We start from the raw sequence: 17,993 nt of genomic DNA on the forward strand, positions 1-17,993 counted from the left end.
CTGCCCCACCCCGCCTCATCCCCGTTTGAACCGGGGATGGAGGACATGAAATGGGGATGAAGGCGGGGGTGGAGGATAAAATCCATCCCCGCCAGGGAGGCGGGGCAGGGGTGGAGGATAAAATCTTGAGGCAGGGCGGGGGTGGAGACCTTGTCCCCCGCCCCGCCCCGCCCCACTGACATCCCTAACCACATGCTTCTGGAAGTGAATTACTTGAATCTCATAAAAGTGAATCCGGATCGGGTGCCATGATTGCACAAATATTTGTGCATTAAGCAACTGACAAGTGGCAGGCCCTTTCCTCAAGATGGAGGGTGATCAGGTGATTAATGCACAAATATTTGTGCAGTCATATTGCACCTGATCTTAGACCAAGGAGAGTAGCTGATTAAAACTCGGTAAGCTAAAAAAGGCTAGAAATACTTTAGTAATAATATTGTAAAGAAAATTACAGAGAGAAACGAAAAGCTAATCCTGAAAAGTGAGAGGAACTTGAACTTTAGAAATAAGCATCAAAATTGTGGAATTCAGTTTATGAGCCAATTTGCCTTTTAATAAGAAAATCTTGAATTGTGTATAATGTCATGCCCAACTAGACCCAAGGACGGGTTGGCTTAGTGGGGTGGGGGCCTGGGCTGCTAGAAAGGTAGTCAAGGTACGATTCTCATGAGCGTCGCCCTCTGTACAAGCCAATGCCTAGCATAGGCCTCAGGGGCAAGGGTCCTAGCCTCAGAGTTTTACGCTGTCGGCACGACGACTGTAGGTATGGCAGGCTGAGTCAGCGTGACCAGGTCTTCATGCGGGTGCGATTTCTTCGGGGTATAAATTAAAAAAAAAATGTCATGCCCAACAACATCCCAAAAATGCTTGTAAAAGCTAGCAGAAAAACATCAGGTCACGAGGCCTTATTTGGGTTAGCATGAAACAGTGCCCAATGAACCTTTCTATTGGAGATGGAGATGGGTTGAAGCAGGAAGGCATTCTCGGAGTCATTAACAGTAGGGCTAGGCTGCAGGCATTGAAACAAGGGGGGACCTCGGCCTGGCCCATTTAGAGCTCGTTCTGCTGGGTTTAAGTGCGGCCCGGTTCTTAACAGGCTTGGTTTTGAAGAGAAGCCCATGGTCCAACCCATTGGCCGAACGGGCCAATGTAAAGTGGGCTGGGTCCAGCCTGTCTCGTCCCAAATCTATCTGTTTGTAAATCGTAATAATTAACAAGTTTCGAACTTCTCATGCACTCAATTAATTTTCTTTGTAGTTTTCATAGAATTAAATTAACTAATTAGGTAAATAGTAATAGTTACCAAGTTAATAAATAACTCAAGCCTATCACCCAAGCCCGGCCCACGTATACAACAGACAGGGCTTTGGCCTGATACCTAACGGGTTCAGGCCTAAACCCGACCCATGGTGAGCCGGATCAGCTTGGCTCATCGGCTGCCCCGCCCTTTGCCCACCCCTAATTGAAACACATCTCATGTATTTGGGTTATTAAATAAAAGACTATGAAAGAAGATATGGTATAGTAACAAATGTAGGTGGTAGCTCGTAAGTGCTCGACTCATTTGGTAGGGGCAACTCACAAGTTTAAAACTCACATAGAGCATGTTTGCAACAAGTTTTTTTTTTTTTATAATGATGAACTTTTGTCGAAATGAGAAAAACCCCGGCCCAGGGCATAACCTTATGTGGGCCACTTCTGAAAGCTATGGATTGGACACACCCGTGTTTCAGTGGGGTTTTGATCCGGTGCTTTCATCTCAGCACCCTTAAAACCACCGCACTGGCCATGCAGGCGACCTCCGCGGTGGTATCCTTTGCAACCTTGTTGAAGCTGGGTGTACTCCTTTGTGGGCAAAGAGGACCTCATATCATAGAATATGAAAATCCATGTTTGCAGCTTGCTTGCTGTCCGAAGATGATTCAATCGGGGATGTTTTGGTCATTTGACCGTCCCAAGCTCTATCCGCATCGTGTAGGCCCGAGGGCAAGCCAAGATGCTGTCCATGTTAAAGGGCTTTTCCGTAATTTCGTATCTTATTAAATTAATGAACGTGCTCAGTCCTCGTACGGTACGTGGCATCGAGGGAACAAGAAACCGTGGGCTCCACCTAATCTTCACGCACCTGTGCACACGTGTTTCCACGTCATTAAGAGGGCACTCCGAATATCCAAATTATCCAAAGTCTTGACTTTCTTGTCGAAAATTCCTAACTTGGCCCAAATACGTAAAATGACGGGATCACCCCCTTGACTGCCCAGGCCTCCCATGTTTGGAGTGGGCTTAGGTTCAGCTCACCAAATCTTGGCTGACCTTGAGTTTGGCTGACCGACTTGGAGTCGGACTCGAGGCCCGACAGTATGTGGCCCTAGTTGGAACAAGACGAGCAAAGAAACTTGCTCGGCCGGTCAATGATGGCTCATTGGACTTGACTCGGATGATAGGAATTGGCGAAGTTTCAGGTAACCCAGTCTTTGTTGACCTTTGAACTTGGTTGGGCAACCCACTCGAAGTCAGCCTTGAGGCCCAACTGTCTGCGAGTCAACTTGGGGTAGGACTAGGTGAAGACTTAGTTTGACCTAAATAATATTCACGAAACTCTCATCTAAAGGACAGGGTTTTATCACTTACTATTGATCTAATCTATGCTCAAACTAAATCCTGTTGACCTTCAAAAACAAGTAACAAGAAGGCAGGGAAAGCAATGGATATCTTCTCTAGAGCTCTTCTAATATTTATTTATATAAAAAAAGTTTGAGAGCTCTTCTAATATTTATTTATATAAAAAAAGTTTGAGAGCTCTTCTAATATTTATTTATAAGAAACTAAGATGCTCTAATTCTAAAAATATGGTTGTCTTGATCTAGATTTCTCTGTCACAAGGACACGAGTAAAAGGACACGAGACACCATTTTTTGTGTAATTGTCTAATGAAAATAGTATATAAAGGGACACCACACTGTCGTAGTTGAAGAATCTCTGTGATATAACCTGATTTGCATCACAACCCAAGCACGTCTCAATTCAGGATTCAAACCATGGCACGCGATCAACGCAATTCTTGAGTCTAGGCTTGGCTCTAGTCCAAGTCAATGGGAATACTAGATAAGGTCAAAAGCACTTTAGGCGGTAGGCTATCCTTAGGAGTGCAAAATGGTTCGGGTCTAGTTTCTCCTCCGTTTCAAACCTAACACCTTATTATGGAATATGGATCTTAAAATAAAATTTGAAAGTGGAATTACATGCATGGGACTCGGATTCATGATTCATCCAATTGGTCTGTCTGGATTTGGATTCTGATTTGAGTCACAATTTTCCATCGAACTTATGCCCTGGTTCAGATCAAATCGGTTTTCTATACTTTTTTCATGTAAAATACTTGTTTTCAACTTCCTTTTTCTTCCCTCAGACCCAGTTTACCATACAGAATTCAGACCCGGATTCAACTTCACACTACATGAAGTTATCCAGACTTTGATCTGAATTTGGATTTGGATTTGGATTCAAACCAACCATGCTTCAACCTAGGGCTGTCAATAGGTTGGGTGACTGTATCTGGTACCCAGACCGAGGACCAAACTCGAGAACACGAGGGTATGGGCATAGCAAATGCTGATCGGAATATTATTCAGGTCGACCTGAGTAATGCGTGGGTCAGGTTTGGGCTATGATTTATATTGGATATCCCACCCGACATGGCTTGACTTAATTTAGGAGTGGGCATCGGCCCGGCCCAGCCCAGCCCAGGCCTGTTTAGAGCTTGGCCCATCGATCTTTAAGAGTGTGTTTGCTTGTCACGGAATTGGGTGCCATGGAAACATAATCGTACTCCCCCCCGACACGCGAACACTTTTCGCAGAAAATGAGGTTTCAGCATGTTGGGCCCCACGAAAATGCAGGTCCGTCAATGTGTTTCCACGCAAAAGTTGAGTTTTCTATGACAAGCAAACACCCTCTAAGTGTGAACTGGCACAGAGATGGCCCGGTTCTTAACGGGGTCGGGTTTGAAGCACAACCCACGACCCGGCCTATTGACCCCCATTGACTTAATTCACCAATATGAAGCGGGCCAGACCCGACTGATCCTGGCCCAGCCTAAACCCAACTAATTAGTGTAAGTAATTAGGTAAATAATAAATAATTAACAAGTTTTCATGTACCCAACTAATTATCTTTCTAGTTTTTCATAATTTTAATACAATTAATTAGGCAAATAATAATAGTTACCAAGTTATTATATAATGAATTATTGTTTTTAAATTTTATATTATTAAAAAATAATAAATAGCAGGCTGGTCCAGTAGCCTGCAGGCTGACCCGAACCCAGCCACGTATATGACGAGCCAGGTTTTGGGCCGGTAGCTAACGGGCACGATCTTAAAACCTTGACCCAAACCCAGCCCATGGTGATCCGGGTTGGCCTGGCCCATAGAGCCGCCCAGCCCATTTCCCACCCCTACTTGACCTGGGCTTGGCAATTCATTTTCTTGAGGCATGAATCTGGCAGCTAGTTATTTGGGCAGGTTTGATTTGAGTACATTCTGATGGGTCAGATACCTGATCCGATCCGTTTGCATCCCTAAATACCTTACGTGCCGGTGTCATGGACGCCCTCAACTCATCCTCAAAACTGTATGGGCCCCACACGTCCTCATGAATCATGATGCCACCCTATGCGGCTCCATTGGTCAACTGGTCCCAAAATAAAGAGGGCCCCCCAAAAAATGTCATTATCTATCCAATCAGGGGTAAAATCGTTATGAAGGATATCAAGAGACAAAATCGTTATTTAGAACCTGTCAATATATATTTATGTAATTTTTCCTCTATTAAAAAAATTGGATTCTATCGGCGACTCGCTCTCTGAAATTCAGAAAACCTCTTCCCTCACCTCTCCCCATCGCCATTTCCTTCCTTCTCTCTCTCTCTACCTCCTTCTCTGCAAAACTACCCCTTTCCGGCGGGGCGCGTCATTCTTGTGGAGAATCCGATGCTCTCTGGCGTCCCGTAGAGGGATCCGAGAAGTGGGGGCGAGGCGCAGAGAGGAATGGGAAACGCGAACGTCGCCGAGGGAGGAGGCGAGAATGCCGCTCGGGAGCGCGGAGTGAGGCAGGACGGCGCCGGAGGGAACCTCCCGGACGGTTTCCCGGCAGATATCTCTCCGGGACCCTGCCGGATATCCCGGCCTGCGTCCCTCGACTCGTTCGCGAATTCGCCGCCGCAGAGCCCCAGGAGATCCTGGTCTCCGATCCCTTTCGCTCCCCTGGTAACCTGGATCTGACGCTACTACGACAAAGTCTTCCTCCCTTCCTCTTACTGTTTTCTTTTTATTTTCTTCCTTTTCTGCAATCTCCGGAATTTTCTGGTTGTCCTGTTTCCTTTTTCAGCTCATTCTAGTATTTTTTAAGCTCCTTTTTCTGTAAATTTGGTGTCCGAGTCTGTGTGTGTGTGTGTGCGCGCGCGCGCTCGTGTACCGCGTTTCGGTGTTAGAATTGGGATCTGAAGCGTAGTTTTTAGATTGTAATGACTGAAGCTGTGAAGTCTATTTGCAAAATAAATAGTTCAGCAATCCGTTTCTGGTGGAATGAAGTCTTCTTCTTATGCTATTGGATCTCTTTGGCCCGTATTTAGTTAAAAGTTGCGGAATCTAAGAAAGGATTCTGATGATGACCTTATTTCAGTTTCTGTTCTTAGATCTCGCGGTAGATTAAGGTGTCATTGTTTGATACTAAGTTTAGTCGTGATTTTGTACTATTGGGAAACAGCTCTGCCGTGATTAGGTATTCCCCGCTTTCCATATGCTTCTCCTCTGTTTCCATGAGAACTTGCGTGACTAAACGATTGGTTAAACCATCTGTGTTTTATTTTCTGTCCTGAAATTAGGTTGAATGCACTTGTTCATTGAGTTTCTGACTTGTCAACGTTTATTTCGCATTGTTTTGTTCCTTTGATGCAACTGATCGGCTTGTATGTGGTGTTCTAGTCTGCGAGATCTTTGCTCAAACGCTCGGGACTTGTATAAAGTTAAATTTTCCTTTTAAGATGCTGTTTTGCACCATTTTTTTTCTTGTTCAGTAAAGATATAGTGGCTCTAAAACAAGGCTGTAAGAACAATTCATACCAGACTGGTTTTGCTGCATTAACTTTATTCTGATTTTGAGGGACAATGTAGTCCATGGTTTGATTGCCTTGGCTGTAAGAACAATTCATAGCAGACTGGTTTTGCTGCATTAACATTGTTCCAATTTTTAGGGACAACTATCTAGTGTCAACCTGCTTTGCAGACTAAAAATGTTCTTGGAAAAACCATTGTCGTCATAAGAATGATCAATTTAATCTTTCTTGGACATGTAGAAATGTTTGTAGCCAAAGATAAAAAAAAAAATGGTCAAAGTTTGGATTGATTTCGTTACTCGTTCTAAGTTGTAACTATATTTATGCATTGGCTTCCTGTACTTTCTAAGTTGCTCAGTGTTCTTCCTGTCTCTCCAAATGTCTGTTTCATTGTTGTTGAGCGCAGCTTATCTGTTTTCTCGCTAGATATTCCTGTTGTTTCAACTGTAGTCAATCTGACTGAAGAATAGTTACCAGGTTCTCTAGCTTGGTTCATGATTTGCAACCTTGCTGAACACTTTAGGTGGTTGTGAATGGAGCAATATTTTGTTGGCGTACAAGTTCTAAGATAATCAGGTGAGCTTGGGCCCATGTCCAAACAGCTAAAGAGTTAAGGATTTCTAAAATGTTCAGACATAAGGATGTCGTATTTGAGAATGCCTAAGGAAAGCCTGCATGTCTGATCGTTCTTGACTTTATACCTTGTGAAATTAGTGGAATCAGAAATTGAAGAAACAAGATTGCCTTCAATGAAGATTCCACATTCCCTTATATTTGTGATGTAGTTGTCCTGCAATGCCTTTTAATAGTTTGAGCCTATGAAAAATGAAACTAGCTTGATTGATTGAACAGCATATAAATTTTGCAGGAGCCTGTACCTCCGCTGCTTAGACCTTCAGAACTTCATCAAACATCCGATCAGCCTTGGACAAATGACCCTTATGGAGACCTTCCTCAAGAGCCAGGAATCCCAGTTTTGATCACCTGGAGCTTTGGTGGAAATGATGTTGCTGTTGAAGGTTCATGGGACAACTGGACGTCCAGGTATGTAGTACTTTAGCTGGTTGCAATTGATAAGGTGCTGGCTTTCTAAGTTTATTTACGTTTTCTTTTTTCTGCTACAAGATTTTATCCAAACTGTAGCTAGATTGCAAACATAAAAGTTAGACCAACTGTATTTAATTTATGTATGGATTGTTGCAGGAAAACGCTAATGAGATCGGGAAAGGATCATGTCATTCTGTTGGTTCTTCCGTCTGGTATTTACCAGTACAAATTTATTGTAGATGGTGAATGGAGATACATTCCTGATCTTCCTAAGGTACCAGATGAGATGGGCCATGTTAGTAATATCCTTGACGTGCAGGTATGAATTAGTTTTTCTTGTAGTCTGACATCTGAAATCGAAGTTCTAGACTTCAAGTGAACTGATGGACACAATAGTTTACAAAATCATGCATTACTACAACTCTATCAGGAAAATTTTTGTTTTGAAACTTTGTATGGTAACCTGGTACTTTAGGTGTTTCAGTCTGTCACTGCATCTAGGGGGAAGATGCGATCAAGAGCATGGTTGGAACCTCTTGATATCAGATATTTTCCTAAAGACTTGATACTATAGATGCCATATGTTCATCGGTGCATTGGAAACTAGCAGAAAATGCCCGTCTTGGCATTGGTCCCACCTTATTTCTCTAGTGGAACATTCAGACTAGTATTTTCTTTGTGCAGTGGATGCATTTCCAAAACGTGTTCTCCCCTTTTACAACCTTGTCACTGAAAAGCTATCATATGTGTCACCACGGTTGTCACTGATCAATCGAAAATGGAAACATCCAATGGTTCTCAATCTCAACTTGATACTATTATTGAATGTAAAACAAACAGCAGTGTTACAATTCTTGTTAGCATGAATCTGACCAAAAGAATGAAAGGCGCCAACTCTCTCTCTCTCTCTCTCTCTCTCTCTCTCTCTCTCTCTCTCTCTCTCTCTCTGGTTGGATAAAAGTGAGAGCCTTGACTCACATTTGAGGTCTTGTTTTTGTCTGAAGGACTATGTTGCAGATTGTGTTGGAAGTGTGGCAGAGTTTGAGGCTCCACCTTCGCCAGATTCTAGCTACAACCAACCTTTTCCAGTTATGGAGGATTTTGCAAAGGAGCCACCACTGTTACCGCCTCAAGTTCGCGTCACAGTCCTTGGAATGCAGGACACTCCAGAGTCACCTGTGAGACCTCATCACGTCGTCCTGAACCATCTCTTCATCGAGAAAGGTTGGGGTTCTCAGTCACTTTTGGCGCTTAGTCTGACCCACAGGTTCCAGGAGAAGCATGTCACTGTTGTTCTGTATAAGCCACCAAGAAGGTGAAAGACTGACAGTGTACATAGTCTGATCATCTTTTAAGTTTACCTTTTCCTCTCATCCCCTCTTTTTGCAGTCCTCATTCTTGTTCAGCAGAGGCCTTTCTGTTAAATAGATCAGACTTTTCTATCTCATTCATTCTTCTTTTCTTGGTCTTGATTTATATTAGCTTCTTTGCTGTTTATGTATAATATAATATTGGAGAGAATGAAGTTGAGAAGTTGGAAGTTGATCCAAGTCAAAGACTTTTTGATCTCTCCATTTAGTTTGGGCTTTAATACTTCCATGCGTCTGATAATTGGGACTCGGCTTAATTTTGAGATTTATTAGTTATGCAGGTTTAAATTTATGGAAAGTCGGGGATTCAGGGGTAATGTTTGCAATCAGGCAGTTCCAGACTCAGTTTTGGGCTCCCTTGAAGCCTGACAATCTGAGTTGGTTTGCCCAGCTGTCAGTGAGGCCCATGGTCACAAATCTCATTCTCAGGAATATATATATTGGCAAGGAAAAATCCAAAAATCTATTTTTGATAAATCAGTATATATATATATTTGCTACAATGGTTGCACCTACAATCGACTTGGAATATCATGCTGAGTTGTTTTGACTTAATCTAACTTCGGAATTGACCCTTAGATTGCTCTAAGGGGGGTTGGTGGATTGGGAATGGGCCTTGGCTATCATACTGGTGGTTAAGGGTCAATTCTTGTGGATGACACCTCTCTGCACAAGCCAATGCTCAGCATAAGCCTTGGGGTAAGGGTCTTATAGCCATCGAGTTTGCTCCTTCTTGATATATGATCTACTAGGCTTTGGGTTTCTCTTTGTAACTAAAAAAAAACCCTTAGATCATTTTTTTTTGATGAAAAACTTGCCTTTATTAGTCAAAAAATTGATGCATTCATAACTGTTGATTTTTTTTCACTAGAAAACCTTTATACAAGTTGGATTTCGGCGAAACAAATGCCGGTTCTCTCTAATAAAATGAAAAATAACAGACTGTAAGGGTAATTTGATGTGCTCCTAAAAACTCTACAATTTACGATATTTTCTTTATGTTCAAAGTTACAAATAGCCAACATTGAAATGTCTCTTTTCTTTTGCATGCATGAAACTGATGAAGTTTGCGTGATATATCGCTTCGCTCCTCGGGTGCTGCATACACCCACTTAAAATGAGGTTCACAGTTTTTTTTTTGTGGACTTTACAAAGTTCGCATAAAATTATGTCAACTTTCTGTTAAACTTCGACAAAATAAGAAAATCTTCATATATTTTATGCGGACTTTAGGAAGTCCCACATATTTTATGCAGAGTTCCTCATTTTTGTTCAAGGAAGTTCACATATAATTTTATGCAAACTTTGTGAAGTCCGCAAAAAACGTGCAGACCTCATTTTAAGTTGGTGTATGCACTACCCGAGGAGCAAAGCAATATATCATGCAAACTTCACCAGTTTCGTGAATGTGAAGAGTAAAAAATCATTTCAACGTTGGCTATTTGCGATTTTGAACATGAGAAAACTATCATAAATTGTGAGTTTTTTAGGAAAACATGTCATATACAATATAATCAATTTTGCTAATAAACAGATGTCAATTACATCTATGGTGTTAGATGTGAAAAAAAAAGGAAAAAATTACTGTTTGCTAAGTTAGTGTGGATACAATTGTCTGTAGCAAACATTAACCCGTGTATGGATAAATATTTGCAACAGTAGATAGCGCCTAGAATGAGTTGGAATCTCATGATGTGCTCTACATACCCGATTTAGTAGGAATCGACCCTTGAAAGTGTTTATATCGCCTTACTATTGTGATAGAAAGACCATAGTTTCAAAAGAGATGATATTTTGAAAATATTGTATTTTTTTGGTATTTGGAACGAGGTGTTTTGTCAGTATAATATCCGCCTTTGAAAATACCACCAATAAAAATAATGGTATTTTTTCATGGTATAAGCCTATTTATGCAAAGCACACGTACTAAATAGATTGTCTCCATGGTCTAACCAGGCTCAGTGATACTGAATGGGTTTCACTGAGGTTAGTCAGTTTCGGCTAAATGGGTTCGACCAACATTGGTCTGGTAGGCGAGGCTCCAACCTGGCTTCCAGCAGCAGAGGCAGCAGCCATGAAACTGTTTTTGGCGCTTGGAGTCCATAGATAGGGATGTAAATGGTTCGCCCGATACCTGACCTGAAACTGAGTCCATTAAGCGGGCTTGGTAGTCAAATCTGAAACTGTTTAATAATAGGATTCAGGTTTGGTATTAAATTTTGCATTCAAACCCGAACCCAAATCTGACTAAAACCCAAATCTCATGAAAACCCGACCGGATTAAGTGCAAATGCCGGGTTTTAAGCTAGTTGGATCCAGGTTTGGTTTTATCTTTTTTCATCATAATCTGAATACGATTAGGACAAATCTGATTAAGTGGTAATGCCTGTTTAACGGCAGCAAAAAGCAATTATGGTTAATATGTGCACAAATGTTTATTTTTAACTTGATTCTATGGTCATAGCAAAAGCCTGCATTCTATGGAAACCATGTCCCGGATCAGAGACCTACTTGCGCCGGCTAGAACTGTTGTGCTTATGGTTGCTGTCCCGTGGAGTCACCTTGATTTAGCATAAGCAAAGGTTATGGTACAACTAGTCATTATATATCTTCTCTAGATGGAAGAAAATCTTCTTTGAAAAGTAGTTTGGTCGAAGAATCCCCAAGAGATCGACATACTCGGGACCAATTCGTCGTTGTATTCCTGTAGATATTTTTTTTTTTGCCACAATTACTAATACTCCTATTGTGATTCTCAATACAAGAGTCAAAATAGGTACAAGGAGCTGAAGTATGTGAGCATGGAACTCTGACCATCTACCTAGTAGCCAAGACCCCTTCCCACTATGCCAAACCCTTTGGCGCTTACATTCATACCTTTAAAAGTTCTATTTTTCAAACAAGCATCATTTGAAAAATATATTTTTAAAAATTTTCTTCCTCAAAAAAGAAAACCATTTAAAATGTTTTTCTCTTGGGAAAACACGGTTGAAAATGGGCCAGGTATGGATATGAAACATAGACATGGAAGGAAATGGATTTCCCATGTCAGTGGCCACAAAAATTAAAGGGTCGATAAGTATTCCCTTGTGACCTACTTTGTACAGTTGTGTATAAAGTTTGTTTTGCTTTGGTTGAATCATGATGTAAGTGTTGAGTCACTTGTATTGTACCTTAGTTCACGTTGATCTTAAAGGGTTAGCCCGTAGATCTGAAATGTGTCTGCGAGCAAAAATAGTGAATGAATGCAAATGCGTTGAGCTTTCTTTGTTTACCCTCGTTGTGATTACCCACAAGTGATTGCAATTTTTCTTCCTCTCTTCTATTTCACTCTCTTGCACTCTCTATACTTAAAGCTTCTGCAGTGGCAAGCGAGCGACCCGATAGGCTTGCGGCGGTAAGGAAGGACCATCGTGTCGCATTGGCCTGTTGAAGAAATAAGCCTGTGACAATAAGAGTGCTTTGTCATAGCCGAGAATCTTTTTATTCAGATTTTCTCGACAAAGAAAAATTTTGCAGAGTATTTTTTCTTGGAAATACATTGCTATATTTAAATTTAAAAATACATAAAAAATGTATTAAGAACATAAAAATATAAATATTATACTAATAATGAGATAATACCAGGATGAAAATGCAATATTTTCAAAACAGACAATATATTGAAAATATCATTTTGTATCCGTCTCAACAATCTCGCAAAAAAAATCATAGATTTTAAGAAATATGGCAATACTGGGTGCATATCCTTTGCTGCAACAGGAACTTAGGATTTTAAGCCAATTAACTCAATGCGAAAGGCAGTTTTTCCTTGGTTAACTTGAAAAGAAAATCATATGGTACCTTATATACCACATGCGTATCTTGAAATGGGTCATAAGCAGTGAACTTGTCCAACTCAAATTTCCACAATGCATACTTTGCGTGGTGCTATCGAGGGCTTGCAAACAAGACGAGCCAAGCTTGCCTGTGTTCAGGATCAGCTTGTTTTCCTCCAAGCCCTAGCTTACCATCATGTGCTGGAGAATGTGTCTTAGTGGACTCACTACGAACATATATTCATAAGCATACTCATGTGTGCGTGCAAAAAACGTGAGAAAGAGGCTCATTTTCATATGAAAAGCGGCCTCTTTCTCACAGGGCCGGGGCAGAAAATAAGTTGGGTCAGCATTATTTTGGCTGTAGTGGCAGGTTGACAAATGCCACTATTGCTTAGTAGCAGCAATACGAACTCCTGCCATATCTTGTTTATTTTTTAAATTATTTTATATTTTAGTTTGTAAGGGAATCATGAATCCCTGGATAGATACTGATATATAATAGATACAAAATAAGCCCTAGATACAAGCCTTTTTTGGAGCCTGAGCAAGCCAATTGCTGAGCCAAACCGAGCTGAGTTACGAGTGGATTGGTGCATTTTTACCAGCGTCAAATGCAACTGGTATCTAAAATGATCTAAGCAGATATTTGTTGTAATACGGGTTGGTTACATGCAGTGAGCCTATGCTTGGTCCCATGAACGTCTGCCTCTTCTTAGATTGGTATGGAGAACCGTTTATCCCACTTGTTTCAGCCATATGGTCCATGCGTTAAGAAGTGCACGCTTCTTGCTTATATGAATATGATCCTCCAGGGCAAGAGAGAGAGAGAGAGAGAGAGAGAGAGAGAGAGATGTCCATCTACGGTCGCTTGTGCACGACCCAATCCGACGTTGTGATTTCCACGACTGTGGATCTGGTTATGGTTTTGGACGCAACTCATTAGTCAATACATTTGACAAGATTGGAAAAAATGAAAACTATGAAATAAAAACCTTATGCATAAAGAATACAAACGGATCCGTGGCGCAATGGTAGCGCGTCTGACTCCAGATCAGAAGGTTGCGTGTTCGATTCACGTCGGGTTCAAGTTCCCCGATCAAAAATTGATCCGGTAAATTTTTTTTTTCTGAAATTTTCGTCGCAAAAAAAATATTAAAAAACACATGCGATGAGCGTGGATCGAAAACCGACGTTTAGATCTTCAGTCTGACAATCTCCCAACGGCGCTATCTCAGCTATAAATCATCACAAAGCAACCTAATTTATTAGTCTATAATAATTAACAATAAGAGCAATAAACGTTATTATTATTTCCTCCGCAAATCATACGAGTTCTCTTGGCCTGGAATTGGATGTATCACGCACCAAAGTTTCAGGTAACAACGGGGGCTCCGCTTGTAAAAAAATAATAATTTAAAAAGCATGCGGTGAGCGTGGATCGAACACGCGGCCTTCAGATCTTCAGTCTGACGCTCTCCCAACTGAGCTATCCCCGCTATTAGTATCTTGCAAGCAATTTATTATATTAGCCTATAATAGTTAACAATAATAAGAGCAATAAACGTTATTATTATTTCCTCCACAAATCCTATGAGTTCTCTTGGCCTGGATGTATCACGCACCAAAGTTTCAGGTACCAATAGGAGGCTCCGCTTGTCTGCCAGGAGAGGTTAGTGCACGTCACCTTTTGTTGGGACGTTGCAAGTTCGAACCCCAAATTGTATGGTTGTATGACTGGTAGTGTCAGCCTAACCCCGGCTTTCTCTGTCAAAAGAAAGAAAAAAAAGTTTCAAGTCCTCCAAAGTCACCGGACTATTTGCCATAACCCCCTTAGGTTTGTCTTCTATCAAAAGCCAAGTCTATGTTGCCCTTTAGAAGTCGAAAATCATATGATTGAAACAATAAGGCCATAAATATCACAAACTAACCTTCCTAAAATAACAGGAGACGAATAAGTAATGAAGACCAAGAAAAATCTGAACTTGTTATATCTAACATTTAAGGAATATATAGAACCTGTATGTTGGATGAAGTGCACAATTGCAGAGAGATAAGAGAGCCTAAAGAAGATCAACATTACCACTCATGAAGAACAACAAAATGTTGAACCCATAAACTGAACAAGATAGAAAACAAAAATAAAAATATAGAAAAATAAAAAACTAAAGAAACAACAAAGCCAAGCTCAAACAGGATCCACTGGACTAGAAGGCACCACCGATGAGTAAACGTTGATTAGAGCGAAGGAGAGGTCTTTAAGATGCATACGTAGAATCACATATACATCAACCCGGATTTTATGGACAAGATTATTAAGGACGATCAAAATTTGATGAAAAATAGCATCATTGTGCACAATCCAAACAAACCACCAAGTAGTAAGCAATCACGTCTTTCAGATCAGCCTCCACCGCTTGCATCATCTAATTTCAACAGGGCTCAGGAGCATATCAAGCACGGAAGACTCCTCTTTGACAATTACGTTCGGAGATCTTCACGTCCTATTAAATAGGACCACAAAGATTGGGCAGGACCAGAATAAATGAAAGGTAGTTTCTTCAACAGCTTAACAAAGCACACATCAACTAGCAAAATGAAAACCTAACTTCTTTAAATAACTATGAGTCTGGACCCTATCATACAAAATTAATTAAGCCAAGACTCGAGATCTTGAGGAAGGGCCCTTAGCCCATAACACGCACTCTAAGAACCAATCGATCCCTAGGAGGAGCAACGATCTATATACTTTGTGGGTGTGGAACGCACCATTTGATGCAATCACCCATTGCAACCACTGATCGTAATTTCTCGCATCCCCAATTTGATCTATGAAGAACGATAAGGCTCTCAACCACATGCTTCGCAAGTGCGAGATTGCCAACCCCTGAGTTCTATGACGAAGAAGAGATAAATCAAGAGCACCATATTTATCATGAAACAAACGAGCACATGGAGAACCTGGTTGATGGGCCATCCAACATTGCTTGGCCACAAGAGCAATACTCATCTGTCTGGGCGCAAAAACACCTAAGCCTGCCATACGCCTAGGTAACACCACCATTTGCCAACCAATCAAACGACGCTTACCCTCGAGTTGACACCCAAACCAAAGGAAATCCGCCATTAAATGACAAGTCTGCTTCTCCACACCCACAAGCATCACGAACATTGACATAAAAAATTCAGGGATAAAGAAAAGAACATGTCTGATTAAAGTCAGACGACCAGCGATGGAAAGATAAGATGTTTGCCATGAATAAAACTTATTTTTCACTTTTTGAATAGTTAGAGCCCAAGTTGCGGAGGAGAGGTGCTTCACTTGTAACGGAAGACCCAAATACGTCATCGATAATTCATAGATCACACAATTAAAAATTCGTTGTCCCGCTGCAAGCATAGAAGACTCAACATTAAACATAGTAAGAGAGCATTTGCTATCATTTAGAGAAAGCCCAGAAATAGAGAGAAAGAACTGGAGAACAAGTTTGAATCTAAGCATATGTTGCACGTTTGCTTGCCCAAAAATAATCATATCATCAGCATAAATAAGAATATGGTTCGAGAAATCTGAAACATCTAAAGGATCTATCAGGCGCTTCTCCGCAACACGCTTAAGCAACACCACGAGACCCTCAGCAATGACATTGAACAACAAAGGCGAGAGAGGGCAGCCTTGTCGTAATCCATGCCCCAACTTGATCTGGCCACCTCTAATGTCATTAATCTTAATCATGACATGAGCATTAGAGACCAATTTCCCCACCCACCAAGAAAAATGATGACCAATGCCAAAATTGGATTACATTTGAAATAAAAAGGGCCACTGCACAGAATCAAAAGCTTTATGAAAATCTAATTTAAGAGAAAAATAGAGCTGACCACTAAAATGTAAGGAGTGAATAACTTCAGAGGCCAAGATGAAAGAATGGTGAAACCTCTTATTGTGGATAAAAGTGAACTGAGAGTTTTGGTATACAACCTACTTTAGGGGTTTTTTACGACACTCGATTAGGATATCATCTATCTTTCGAGTTATCGATATGAATGTCCTCTTATAGAGAGGGCAGTTGCTGGGATAACTCCTCCTCCCAGCAATCTTGAAATGCATGACAATTTTTTCGCTTAGAGGGAAAATGACTTGGAGATATGTTTGGTGCAATCCAAAAAGTTTTTAAAATTGTATTTGGTGGGCATCCTATGCCATAAAGTGAGAGTGGGCCCACCTCTGACCTTGTCACATGTGACCATATTTGAAACTAACATGCCCACTTAGATTCGAATCTTATCCAAATCTAACATCTCCTACTTAGCTATGCATACCAAGGGATGATGTTGGATTTTTCTTTCCACTATAAGAGTTTTACACGAGCATCGATAATATAGCAATAAAGTAGTTTGCTATTAACCATCCATTTGGATGTCTTACTTAAACATATTTCAATTCCATACAATATATATGTTTTGAAAATAATTATTTTGATATGCCTTTTATTAAGGAATCATCAATCATATTAGAGGTAGGTAAGTAATTAAATATAATTTTATTCTTTTCAATCATGTCATGAATATAATAATATTTTACCATTATTTGTTTACTTTTAGAGCTATTCGCTCCACTCATCATAAGAGTAATCTCTTCTTGATTATCACAATAAATTTGTATTGTCCTGTTGGTTATATTTTGCTTTAATTCTCTGATGAATCTGTTTATCCAAATGACAAAGGTAGCAGCAGCATTGCAGGCAACATACTCAGCTTCTTGAGTATGTTGAGCTAAACAACCTTGTTTCTTGCATGACAAAAAAATTGCACCTCCTTCAATTAGAAAAATGTATCTAAAAGTGGATTTATTATGATCTCTGCTACCTGAAAAATCAATATCAGAATATCTAATCAGTAAGATACCTTCTTGAAAACATAATTATAGGTTTTTAGTCCCTTTCAAATATCAAAATATTCTCTTTACTGCTTGCCAGTGAGACCAATCAGGATTACTCTGGTAGCGATTAATTAGGCTAACAACAAAGTTGATATGAGGTCTCGTGCATAGCATAACATACATCAAGCTTTCAATAACTTGTGCATAAGAGACGTTTAACCTTTCTTGTTATTTACCTGGACAATCATTCTTGCTTAATTTTACACCATTTACTACATGTGTTCTAACATGTTTGCAATCACTCATTCTAAACTTCTTAAGTATATGATCAATATACCTTTATTGACTCCAGCTCAAAACTTTAGAATTTTTCTCTCGAGTGATTTTAATTCTAAGTACATATGATGTCTCTCTCATGTCTTTCATCTCAAATTGAGAATTTAACCATGACTTGGTTTTGCCATTTTCAATCAAGAGAATGTCATCCACGTACAATGAGAGAATTAAGAATTTGCTCCCTTTTTTTAAACATAAACACAATGGTCAAATCTATTTACTACAAATTTCAATAAAGTAATTGTCTTATAAAACTTTAAGTACCACTCACATGGTGATTGCTTAAGTTTGTATAAAGAGTTTTTTAATATATACACTTTATCATCTTAGCCTTTGACAACACAACCTTTAGGATGTTCCATAAAAATGGTTTCCTTAAGCTTACCATTTAAAAATGTAGTTTTAACATCTATCTGATATAAATCT

At 40.2% G+C, this 17,993-nt stretch overlaps 1 protein-coding gene and 2 non-coding genes across 3 annotated transcripts; 2 read left to right on the forward strand and 1 right to left on the reverse strand.

Moving 5' to 3' along the window:
- The first annotated feature begins 4,839 nt into the window (after positions 1-4,839).
- On the forward strand, positions 4,840-8,608 carry LOC149826868 (SNF1-related protein kinase regulatory subunit beta-1-like). Its single transcript, XM_090020153.1, has 4 exons — positions 4,840-5,266; positions 6,983-7,158; positions 7,318-7,480; positions 8,166-8,608. Exons 1-4 carry the CDS (start codon positions 5,048-5,050, stop codon positions 8,478-8,480), a joined length of 873 nt encoding a protein of 290 aa, XP_089876279.1. The 5' UTR covers positions 4,840-5,047; the 3' UTR covers positions 8,481-8,608.
- A 4,758-nt stretch (positions 8,609-13,366) lies between these two features.
- Positions 13,367-13,438, forward strand: TRNAW-CCA (transfer RNA tryptophan (anticodon CCA)). Its single transcript has one exon. It is a non-coding gene; the product is annotated as a tRNA-Trp (tRNA).
- A 337-nt stretch (positions 13,439-13,775) lies between these two features.
- TRNAF-GAA (transfer RNA phenylalanine (anticodon GAA)) lies at positions 13,776-13,848 on the reverse strand. Its single transcript has one exon. It is a non-coding gene; the product is annotated as a tRNA-Phe (tRNA).
- Positions 13,849-17,993: the final 4,145 nt, after the last annotated feature.

Source organism: Nuphar pumila, chromosome 10, assembly GCF_984573655.1.
Source record: "Nuphar pumila chromosome 10, dmNupPumi1.hap1.1, whole genome shotgun sequence".
Taxonomy (NCBI): Eukaryota; Viridiplantae; Streptophyta; class Magnoliopsida; order Nymphaeales; family Nymphaeaceae; genus Nuphar; species Nuphar pumila.